Consider the following 12,173-nt stretch of genomic DNA (forward strand, 5'->3'; position numbering starts at 1 on the left):
CTTCATATTTTTACCACTAAACTTTCACTTTTACTTCTTTAAAACCCTTTTTCTACACTATATTTTTACTTTTTCTTAATTTTGTCACTAAAGTTTCAACAAACTTTTCCTTTTTATAATTTTGCTACTTTATTTTTACTTCTTCATATTTTTTCCATTAAACTTTCAGTTTTACTTCTTTAAAACCTTTTTTCTTTATTCTTTTATAATTTTACCACTTTATTTTTATTTTTTTATAATTTTGCTTAGGGTTGTGTAAAAAACCGTACAAACCGCACAAACCGCCCGCACCGCATAATGCAGTTTAGAATTTCGTGGTGCGGTTTGCGGTTCGTCATTTTATCAAACCGCACTATGCGGTGTGGTTTGTGGTTTGTATTTATAAAACCGCAGTTCAGACCGCACCGCACCGCATGTTATATATATACTTTTTTTTCTTTACTTTGTTATAACTTCGAATCACGATTTAGAAACGATGTATTTAAATATATTTCTTACAATAATCAAATATCTATAACGTAACATTAAATCACTATTAGATCAAGATCTCACGGTTTACAATAATATAGCAACTATAACGGCAATATAAAGCAATAACAGTGACACCTACAAAACTATAGTAGCATGAATCACAATTTCTTAAAAACGATTTAACTTGAAAATTGTATTTGTTTTTATAAAATAAAAGCAATCAATTTTTTTAACCGGGTCAGTTTTTTGGTTTTTTGATAGATTTAATGTTGAACAACTCATCAAACCGCAACCAAACCGCAACCAAACCGCATAAACCGCCCGCATCAAACCGCACCACATAACGCGGTTTTGAACATCTGTGGTGTGGTTTGCGGTTTCTAAAATATTCAAACCGCATATGCGGTGCGGTTTGCGGTTTTGACTCTAAACCGCACCAAACCGCACCGCGCATACCCCTAATTTTGCTACTAAAGTTTCAACAAACTTTTCCTCTTTATAGTTTTGGTAATTTATTTTTACTAATTTTGCCACTAGAGTTTCAACAAACTTTTCCTCTTTATAATTTTGACACTTTATTTTACTTCTTTATATTTTGCCACTAAACTTTCACCCGTGCAACGCACGAGCCTTTTCCTAGTATATATTAAAGCTCATGGAGTATTTCAACAGGAATCTTTTTGGTTTTGGAGTTTGGCCACATAATTTTCAAACTTTGATAATTTTAGTCCCCATTGTTTATTTTTTCTCAATTTCGCCACACAATTTTCACCGTCTTTTTTTAAAAAAACCACATAATTTTCAAGCTTTGATAATTTTAGTCCCCATTGTTTATTTTTTCTCAATTTCGTCACACAACTTTCACGGTCTTTTTTTTTTAAAGAAATCTTTCAACATGAATGTTTTTGCTTTTAGAGTTTGGCCATATAATTTTCAAGTTTTAATAATATTAGTCCATATTGTTTATTGTTTCTCAATTTCGTCACACAACTTTCACCATCTTTTTCTAAAAAAAATGACCCGTGAAACGCACAGATCTTTTCCTCGTTTATTTAAAATTGAATTGGGATTCTGATTCTTTACTTTCCGGGTGCGCAGACCCACGTTAGCAGTAATACTCATTCCTATCTTTGCCATCAAAGCTTTCACAAAACCCTCTCTATTAAATCACTCCAAAAAAAAAATTCACTCAAAATTCAACCGTTAACAATGGCGATTTCAAAAAATCCATCCTTCCACCTCCACCACCTCCTCTTCCTCCTCCTCCTTGCACCCGCTGTCAACTCCATCGGCGTCAACTACGGAACCCTAGGCGACAACCTCCCGCCACCAGCTACAGTAGCCCACTTCCTCAAATCCGACACCATCATCGACCGCATTAGAATCTTTGACGTGAACCAAGATATGATAAAAGCCTTCGCCGGCACCGGCATCCTCGTCTCCGTCACAGTCCCCAACGGTGACATCCCTTCTCTCACCGATCCCTGGAACGCCCGCCGGTGGGTCAATACCAACATTAAACCCTTTTACCCCGCCACCAAGATCCACTATATCTGTGTCGGCACCGAGGTGCTCCACTGGGGTCCACAGAGCATCGTCGACAACCTCGTTCCGGCGATGAGAGTACTTCACTCCGCACTCGTTAAAGCTGGTATTACAGAGATAAAGATTTCTAGCCCACATTCGCTAAGTATACTTTTTTCATCAATCCCTCCAAGTAACGCGTCTTTCCGACATGGTTGGGACGTCGGCAACCTCGCTCCGATGCTCCGGTTCCACCGTGAAACGAAATCGGCGTTCATGGTTAACCCTTACACGTATTACGGGTACTCACCGGCGAATCCGAACTTCTATCTCTTCAAACCTAACAAAGGATTATTCGATAAAGTCACCGGAAAACGGTATTGTTTCTTCTTTTCTCCTAATTATATCGAGCATTCAGATTTCGATTTAATCGATTGTTTGAATTATGGTAATGAAGGTACACCAATCAGTTCGATTTACTAATGGACGCTGTGTACGTTTCTATGAAGAAACTTGGGTACCCAGATGTTGATATTATAGTGGCGGAGACAGGGTGGCCGTCGGGTGGAGACCCGCAAAACACCCACGCGAATCCGTGGAATGCGGCGGCGTATAACGGTGGGGTTATAAAGAAAGTCGACTCCGGCGTCGGAACTCCATTGATGCCTGGACGGAAGTTCGAAACCTACATTTTTTCGTTGTTCAATGAGAATCTAAAAGGGCCATCGTTGGATGAGAAGAATTTCGGGTTGTTTCGACCCGATTTCACTCAAGTTTATGACATCGGAATTAGACACGAATCACAGGTAATACCTTTTAGGCTTTAAAGAAACGTCGACAGTGATGCCGGAATATATATAGGACGATAAAAAGAAGAATAAGTACTATCTAGCCGTGCAATTATATGACATGCCCCTGATTTAAAGAAAAACTATTTTATTTTTATGTTTATTTTTCTAAAAGTAAAATTTATTAAAGTACTTTTTGTAAAGCTTTATATTTAAACATATCTCTTTTGAATATTTGTGACATTTTACGAATTTGTTTTAATTTTGTGAATTACTTCACCTTACGATTTGTTTTGCTGGAAAGACAAATTTAACGAAACAATTTTTTTCATGATTTTATAGTTGAGATCGTTTATAAATCATTTTGCGGAAAATTAACAAACTATATTTTGCAATGTGAAAAAATTGGATGATTATTTTGTTACTATAAGACATCACTAGATTCAAGGATTATAACAAAAACGAGAGACACTATTATGGAAGATTGAGGTAAATAACCAAACAAACATTTACTGATTTACCAAAATGACGATTATCCGAAATGGGCTTTTTCAGATTTGGATGGTATATAATGGGTATTTGCCTTTCTCATTTTGCGTAAAATACTTTACAATTTTTTTTTTATTTCTTCTCCTTAAATAGGAAGTGTTTTGTTCGACTGTTTTCAACTAAATAGCACCGTTTTATTGTATTCTATTTTGTTTACGCCATATCTATTTTATTCTTTTGTTAAATTTTAGTGAGGAACGGAACCTTTTCTTAAAGTTCTGGATGTATTTTTTGGATTTCGAAAATATTCTTTAAGTTTAAGAAAAATAATTTTTCCTTTTTGAATTCAAAATCCGAAATGTATTTTTTTGTTAGAAAATGTATATTTGATACAATATAAAGTCAGTTGGACATCGTAAAATTAGTTATAAATAAATAAAGTGACATTTTTAAAGGTCATTTTTGTAATTATTCCTGAATGTTATCATTTTCGTGATTATCATTTAAAAGATGGTATGTTTAACTTTAATTGTGCTCGATTTGTTTATTTTGTTTTTGGTAAAGATATCTTTATTAAATCATTTATAAAGTTACTTTTATTAAATAATTTATACTTTAAACAAGCAATGTCATTGTTGATTTAACATTTAAAACATATATTACAATAATTAATTCGTAACAATGGCTCGATTTAACTTGCCACTATCATCTACAAATATTTCTTACATTGCCATATATTATTTATGTTACAGTCAAAGACCCCATCACCAAAGCCATCAACACCAACACCAACACCAAGAGCACCAACATCATCTCAAGGCAAGAGTTGGTGTGTGCCTAAACCAGATGCGACTGATGTTGCACTTCAGTCCAACATCGATTACATTTGCAGTAATGGCATTGATTGTAGCCCCACACAGCCTGGTGGGGCTTGCTTTATGCCAAATACTATTCGAGCTCATGCATCATTCCTCATGAATTCTTATTATCAAGCCAATGGACGTCACAACTTTGATTGTGACTTTGCACACACCGGAGTCATAGCATCTTCTGATCCTAGTAAGTTCATCACACTTGATTCATGAAAGATTTGTTGATAATATTTCAACAATCTTAAGAAATTGCAATATTTTTTACATCATTGTTTCTTAAAATTAATGTTGATAGGCCCAAACAAATGAAACAAAAGCACACCATTGTTGATTTGGTTTTGAGTTTATGAACATTGTGTTTTAGAATGATTTAAAGGAGTGTGACATGCTATTTTTCAGGACACATTTGAGTAATCTTTTATCTTGTCATTTTTCAGGCAATGGTCCATGTAAATATATTTCTTAAGCTTGGACGGTGTGTGATGAACTCATGGAACTGTATGTAGGCAACCAGGATGAAATGAGGAACTATATTGGGTTCTTTTTGATAAGTTGGAAATTGTGGTAACATTTAATCTGTTGATATATGATTATATTTGTATCGAAGTGTATTACAGTGATATCTAATATGCATGCTTATTACTTTTAAATAGTTTGCTTGTGAGGTAATTAGCATAGTATTAGCACAACCTTAGGGACTAAGGATTTTATTGGCTTAATCTTTTTAACCCCTATATCTACTTTGAGCGAAATATTATTTACATAATATTTTTTACTCCTAGATTTAGGGACTAAGGGTGTTTATTGACATCACTCGAACACTGCAACATCAATCATAGATTTGGTCCGTATATGAGAGTCTTCTAGTTTGTCGACCATAACTCGAACACCGCAACTCTGGTTGAGTTGATTCAAAGCTTCGCGGAAAGAGGACTAAATTACCTATCATATATTGTGTATTACATTTTCCTAGTTTTGTACTAATTCTCCTTTAGCATTACGTCCAATGTTGAGAACATTGTCAAGAACGCTTCATTACGCTAAGTGTACTACAATCGTTTTTGTAATGACCCAAAAATCTCAAACTATGTGTTATAAGATGTAATTGGTTTAAATACATTCATGAGTGAACTCAAGAAGTGAAATGGTAATGTAATAGGTATATCCATATACAAATTACATTATATTTGAAAATCAATAAGTTTTTAGCAGGTGATTATCAAAAGAAAGTTGTATTTATCTGTGAGACACTTCTATGAATATAAAGTTTGACAAAATCGGAGTTTGTATGAGAAAGTTATGGCTAATCAAAGATTGAGGAAAATATTTCTGAAAACTGTGCATGGACATGGTGAGTCACTGATACACATTTCAACAGGAGAGGACACATGACATGAAGTTGTTTCTAGATGCGACATGTGGGTGTGACACGCCCATTAATTGTGCGGCACGCCTCCCCAATTACTCTCTCTCTCTCTCTCTCTCTCTCTATATATATATATATATATATATATATATATATATATATATATATATATATATATATATGTTGAGTTGTGTGTTCTTATGAGTTTCAGAAACTTATAGAGATACTTTTTGAAGCTGGTAACCGAAGGATTTATGTTAGTTACAAGGGTAAGAGTGTCGAACAAGGTAAGATATTATCTTGTATTATTATTTCGTAATTATGTTTACGTAGCGTAAGTGTAAGGGTTGAATAGAACCTGTATAACATCCAATTTTTCGGTATGTTAATATTTTCATATTTTTATTAGTTAGTTTTATTAATTTATTTAATAATGAAAAGACAAAATTGCAAAAATGGTCCCTGTGGTTGGCAAAATTATGCGACTTTGGTCCAAAACAATACCTTGGTGCACCACTGGTCTAAAATTGGATATTTCTATTGATTTTGGTCCCTCACACTAACTTTCGTCCATATGTTCCGTTACCTACAATATATGTTGTATTCATATATGTTGTATACTGTAAAATGTAAGATGAACTGTAAAATGTAAGATGAAGTACATAAAGTTGGAGAGAAGAGTAAATGCATAAATAGATATCATAACATACCATAAAAATGATTATACAAAGAATGAAATTAAAGATATTGGTGAAGATAATAACGAATTAAATTTGGTTAACAAATATAGAGATATAATTGGAAAACATGTGTCGTGATTTTATATTAAATAAAAATATGTATCAAAAATAGATGAATTAAATCATTTTTAATAAGATTAAATTAAATGATGGTTTCTAAATTGATAAGGGTACATGATTTTGAAATGATTTAAAGATAATATTTCCTTATTAAACGATTTAATCATAAATGTCTGGATTCTATATATTGAAACATGATAAATGTACATATAATTATTTTGGAAAGTGTGTATGATTGACGGTATAATTGGAATGATAATCTGCATAAATAAGAATATAAGATTCATGAAAGAAATTAAAATTTGTAAAGTATGTGCTCATGTTGACAATTATACTATTGGTCATAAGAAAATTACCTTTAAACTTAAAACCAATTGACAATAATAGACTTGGTCAACATAGTTTGTTATTTAAACTTAAAACAAATTGACTATAATATACTTGGTCAACATAGTTTATTACGAACAATAAAAAAAATTATTGTTATAAAATTTTGTTTGTGGAATAACAAACTCAGTGACTTAAGCCAAAGATTAAGGAGATTACCATTAAACTTAAAACAAATTGACAATAATAGACTTGGTCAACATAGTTTGTTATTTAAACTTAAAACAAATTGACAATAATAGATTTGGTCAACATAGTTTGTTACGAACAATAAAAAAAAATTAATGTTATAAAATCTTGTTTGTGGAATAACAATAATAATAATATAGTAAACCTGCCATAAAAATTTAACACGCATGTATTACTTAAGCCACACCACAATTCCAGATCATTAAAAAATGATTAATGCTTTTTGTAATCACACATATTTTAATCAATCCCAATTTCAAGTTGTTGGTGACAAACACGATGCAGGAGATGCATTGATGGAGAAGATAAGCAGCTCGTTATATATAATAAGATGGCTTAATGATCATTGATTTTGAGGAGGAAGAACATGGATAAAAATTGGAGAGATCATCGACTCTTGATATTATCTTCGTCAGAGAGAGAAATAGGAAGAGAGCAATCCGTATTTTGGAGGAAAAATGGTTTTAAACGGTAACAAAAGACATATTTGTAGTTCCTTTTGTTATGATGACATCAGCTAAATTGATTCACATGGTTTAAAATAATCAATAAAAAACATTGAAGGGCCAGATTGTTTTATGTGATGTAATTAGGTTTATGGTTTAATATATATAGATATATAGAGATTGGTAATCCTTTGTAAACTTGGATCATGGTTGTGGACTAGGCCGCCGGTATTTATGTAATTTTCATTTTCTTTTTTAATAGAAAGTGGACGAGCGGCTAGTCCAAAACTATCAATGGGTAGCCTAACGTTTGGGTTTCCCATGAATCGACTCTCTGTATTCTTTTATATTCCACCGACGACATCGTTGCTTTTGGAAAAAAGAAAAAAAGCATTCAGAATAATTCTCCGACAGTCAAAAGAAAGGGACAACGACTGCCGACGGTTGGCTAGGTGGGTCGTTCTCATTTACTGTTTCGCTTTGTTTATTAGCTTCTCCGGGCGGTGGACCGTTGCGACTTGCGACTGGCGAGTGGCCACGTACGATGACAACATTCTTTCTAATTCTCCGGTAAGTCGACTACTGTGCAATTCTCCTTCCTTGTCCTTTGTTTTCACCTTTTTTAGAGTTTTTGTAAAACTTATTTTGGACTATTTATCTAAAAAGTATTGGAAGCTATAACGGTCATCCGAATACAGATAAAAGTTGTACCTTCACCATTTCAGCAAATCACTAACATTTTGATTTCTACCTTTTAGATTTCTGCCTTCGACCTATACAGATTGTTGATAGTTCCTTCTTATAATCGTTGTTTATATTCTTCGAGCACAACTGGTAAATCATATTTTTTTTTCCGGTCCAAGTTTATAGTTATAAAATTTTGATCAATCTTAACCCTTGATTTTAATATAAGCCAAACTGGTGTTGCACAATGCTTTGGTATAATTTTATGCAAATTCCTTGTTCCATATTTTTGTAGATCGACCACAAATGCATCCTGCTGATGTGTTTTGTGCAATAGGAACTTTGATCTTCATGATTTGAAAAGCCATATCGGTTCATTTGATATATTTGTTACAGTATGTTATTCTTTTCAAATAAGTCGATTAAGTTAATGTATTGCATATGCATCTTTAAGATTTCGTTTGCTAATGCTAAGATGCTTTTTGCATGAAAATCAAATGGACAAAACCCAAGATGTTCTCTAACTTGTTATTGTCTTATTTCTTGACTATTTTTGGAAATGTTGTTGCTAGAAATGGCAGGGTTTACTTCTTCACAAAGTAGGAAAGGAAATTTGTACAAAGAAATGGCAGAACTTACTGTTTCAAAACCAAAGCAGCAATGGGAGTTGGAGGGACCGATTAGGAATTGGTTGGAGCTCCCATATGATGTGGTGGCTAATATTCTATACAGAATTGGACCTATTGATATACTTGAGAATGCTCAGAAAGTTTGCACCACTTGGTGTAAAATCTGCAAGGATCCAGCCATGTGGAGGGTCATTCATATGAAGACAACTGTGGGACCATTTCGGCAGGTATGGGAAATATGCAGGCATGCTGTGGATAGAAGTCAAGGCCAGTTGGTAGATATCAGCATAGTGGAAGTTGTCAATGATCAGCTTCTTCAGTATGTTGCTCATAGGTATGTGAGCTTATATTAATTGGCGTTTGTGCATTTGTGCTTATAATAAAAGTTAAAGATGCTATGCATATATAGCTTCTTTATCCTCCCCTATTGATATTGGATTTGAGAATTAGATAAGTGATTTTATATAATTTTTGGATGTTTTAACAGATCAAGTCAGCTCAAACGGCTTGAATTTGTAAGTCACAATTGTGATATACGTTGGAACTGGACCCAAGCTTTGAAAAAATTTCCAATGTTGGAGGAACTCAATCTCTACAGAATACAAATCTCTACAGAAGCTATCGAAACTGCTGGCCGTTGTTGCCCAATGCTAAAAACACTGAAAGTGAATCAAGAAAGTTGTATGTTTTGGCATGGAGGTACCGATGAGAAGTCCTTAATGATCCGTAATAGGACAGCTAAAGCTATTGGAGAAAATTTACATGACTTAAGGCACCTTGAACTCATTGGAAACACCATGACAGATATTGGGTTGCAGGCGATTCTGGATGGTTGTCATCGTCTTGAATCTCTTGACTTGCGTCTGTGCTTGTACATAAATCTCAAGGGAGACATGGGAAAAAAATGTTCAGAAAAGGTTAAATGTCTAAAGCTACCTAAAGATTCTCTTGAAGGATGTCCATACATTCATATAAATCATATCGATTGCATGATATGTTTATATTATGATGATGCTGATGATGATGATGTTTTTTATTGAAGAATGGAGTTATTGACTTATCCTATTGTCGGTAAGTTATCCTCAATTTTTTTCCTTTAAATTTATTGTAAAAAATCAAGTCAAGCTTTTTCCATAAAATTTTATTCATTAATTGTCATTACTCATTAGTTTCTTGAATGATTTTCATTAAACTCATAATAATTATTACGTTTGAAGATACTAATTGCTGCTGATTTGTAGATTTTGAAGGTTTGGAATTTTCCCCCAACACTTACTTCTTGGATGACCAGACAAGATAATGACAACACGGCCAACTCTATGCTAGCTGCACCTCTAAGTAGAGATGGATCATTTTGATTTCTATTCTCAAAGTTGTGTAAGGACTAAAGATTTTATCTTGAATTGTTGGTTTATGAAATATTTTTTGGGTTACTTGTATCTTAAATTATGTTTGAAAAACCTAATTACCCCTTTGACGGGTATTTTTGCGTGACATATATATGTTGAAGTGCTGATGTTTGTTTTTGTTATGTTAACATGTTTACTATATTAGCATGATTAACCTGACCATCAAAATGCTAAAAACAATAATTGCAATCAACAAATTTATTTCATAGAATGTTTTCAAAATTATCTAGGTTTTGCAAACAGTTTGAATTAGAAAAGGTTGTAAGTAATTATGAATTGATCATAATTTTTTTTTGACTTGTAACAACTAGCTAGGGACTGTGATGATTTTCAGGGCTGTTAATTTTTTTTTATTGGCAAGACGAATTAAATACATTAAAAGTAAAAGGAAAAAAAGCAGACATTACTAAACGTCACAGGCCAGAAGATAAGGGGTAGTTTAGACTATTGGGCAAAACTCTTGCAAATGTTTTGGGGCTCACCAAAACAGTATCATTGCAATCGAGTAAAACCTTTACAACCTTGATTTTGCACCAAATGGTTGAATCTTCTAGATAAATCTCCAAAACAAAGCCGCTGTTTTCCAAGCAGCACCAATGCCTTTCTTGGGAGCTATTAATAGCAATGTACTTCATGATGAGAGTTATAACTATCTACCAAGCTGGTAGCTGTTTTGCTTTGTTAAACCTTCATCTGGGGAAAATATTGGAGCTTCATCTGTATGTGATGCAATATGATGTATGATCCATATGTTCTTGAGCTTTGACCTCCAACAAAAACGAACACTAATTCAAAATTAGGCACTAATGCACTGATGCAGCTTCAAGATGTTGTAGCATTACTGGTAACTTCTAAAGCAGCAAACTTTATCATCGAACCAGATTTGACTGAACAAGAATTTCAAAAGTGTATTAATTTATTTGTAATCAGAACGGAGTTTAAAAAAAGTATTTTATTTAGTTTATGCGGTAACAAAACATGATAAGCTGATAAGATGTTTGGTGTTAGACAAATTGAGCTTATACATATAAAATGATAAGGAAAAGGACATATTTATTTATTATTCATGAAAAGCACAAATCAAAACTAAAAAAAATAATAATGGAGCTTCAACGTATTTGTATATTTCTTGAACTTTAATATTGGCTTGAATGGTCGAAATATTTGTGAATATAATGATGTGATATTAAATTGGATAATAATAACAATAAAGGGAATTGACGGATAGCTTTCATTTCTGTCAAACCTTGGAAGGGAGGATAGCATAGGAAGGATAGAAAGAATGATAACTTTCTCTCTCATTGGAAGGATAGCTTTATGGCAGGGAATGATACTTTTATAGAAGGGTAGGATAGTTTCTCTTTCCTCGACAGCTTTTCTCATAATAAACAATTATATGATACAATTGTTTAAAGCATCTTCAGAATTGTTTGTGAGGAAAAACAAGTGGTAAATGTCCTTGTCTTTATCGGTTTAATAGAAATGGTAGACATGTTCGGGTTTTAAGGGATGTGTAAGATTTCTCTTAGATTACTTTTATTATTATATTAGACCTATTAGGCTATAAATATGAAATGTGGTCGGCTATTTATTGTAAGTCAAGTCAAGTTGTAACCGTCTGTTCCTTTAAATAAAGGGAAAATGATAAATATGCCCTACGAACTTTCTTGGGTTTACCCGTTGAGTCCCTAATGTTTTTGTTGGGCTTTATGGGTCCCTAAACTAGGATATGACCTGCTCTTTTAGTCTCTGTCAACATATAATAGTCGGTTCAGTGACCTTTTAGATCAAAAAAATTCACTTTGTGCCCCTATAAAGCCAAAAAAATAAGTTCGGTGACCTTCTAGACCAAAAAAACTCAATTCGTGCCCTCCCAAGAAATCGATCGATGCTCTTCTTTCCGTCTTCACCCTCGATCGTCACACACACTCACCGAAGATCACAACCCGCTTCCCATTCTAATCGATTCTTGATCACAACCCCCTTCCACTCGTTTCTTTCATTTGATTTCAGCTCTTCAAGGAATTGACCCCTCCTTCCTTTTTCTCTGTTCAAAATCGCACAAGCTACCTCTCATTCTCCCTCCGAGTTGCAGGTTTGATGGATGCGATGTTGAGAG

General features: G+C 33.5%; 2 protein-coding genes across 3 annotated transcripts; both read left to right on the top strand.

Moving 5' to 3' along the window:
- The first annotated feature begins 1,569 nt into the window (after window positions 1-1,569).
- LOC145137669 (glucan endo-1,3-beta-glucosidase-like) lies at window positions 1,570-4,794 on the top strand. The gene is made up of 4 exons (XM_079071795.1): window positions 1,570-2,372; window positions 2,453-2,801; window positions 4,025-4,331; window positions 4,582-4,794. The coding sequence occupies exons 1-4, from the start codon at window positions 1,681-1,683 to the stop codon at window positions 4,608-4,610; spliced, it is 1,377 nt and encodes a 458-aa protein (XP_078927921.1). The 5' UTR covers window positions 1,570-1,680; the 3' UTR covers window positions 4,611-4,794.
- A 979-nt stretch (window positions 4,795-5,773) lies between these two features.
- Window positions 5,774-10,176, top strand: LOC145136177 (putative F-box/LRR-repeat protein 9). Of its 2 annotated transcripts, XM_079070358.1 has the most exons (6): window positions 5,774-5,797; window positions 7,172-7,902; window positions 8,091-8,166; window positions 8,589-8,979; window positions 9,133-9,716; window positions 9,887-10,176. In XM_079070358.1, the coding sequence occupies exons 2-5, from the start codon at window positions 7,627-7,629 to the stop codon at window positions 9,683-9,685; spliced, it is 1,296 nt and encodes a 431-aa protein (XP_078926484.1). In that variant the 5' UTR covers window positions 5,774-5,797; window positions 7,172-7,626; the 3' UTR covers window positions 9,686-9,716; window positions 9,887-10,176. The 2 variants fall into 2 exon arrangements, with proteins under 2 accessions (XP_078926484.1, XP_078926485.1); XM_079070359.1 differs by lacking the exon at window positions 5,774-5,797 and having other exon boundaries at window positions 7,141-7,902.
- The last annotated feature ends 1,997 nt before the right edge of the window (window positions 10,177-12,173 follow it).

The sequence above is a fragment of the Lactuca virosa genome, chromosome 9 (assembly GCF_052849685.1).
Source record: "Lactuca virosa cultivar CGN04683 chromosome 9, Lactuca_virosa_CGN04683_v6, whole genome shotgun sequence".
NCBI classification, from domain to species: Eukaryota; Viridiplantae; Streptophyta; class Magnoliopsida; order Asterales; family Asteraceae; genus Lactuca; species Lactuca virosa.

Coding starts and splice junctions, on each gene's coding strand:
- LOC145137669 (XM_079071795.1), top strand. CDS start 1,681: ATGGCGATTTCAAAAAATCCATCCTTCCACCTCCACCACCTCCTCTTC. Junction 2,802..4,024: donor GAATTAGACACGAATCACAG/GTAATACCTTTT, acceptor TTTATGTTACAG/TCAAAGACCCCATCACCAAA. Junction 4,332..4,581: donor CATAGCATCTTCTGATCCTA/GTAAGTTCATCA, acceptor GTCATTTTTCAG/GCAATGGTCCATGTAAATAT.
- LOC145136177 (XM_079070358.1), top strand. CDS start 7,627: ATGGGTAGCCTAACGTTTGGGTTTCCCATGAATCGACTCTCTGTATTC. Junction 8,167..8,588: donor ATATTCTTCGAGCACAACTG/GTAAATCATATT, acceptor TGTTGTTGCTAG/AAATGGCAGGGTTTACTTCT. Junction 8,980..9,132: donor CTTCAGTATGTTGCTCATAG/GTATGTGAGCTT, acceptor ATGTTTTAACAG/ATCAAGTCAGCTCAAACGGC.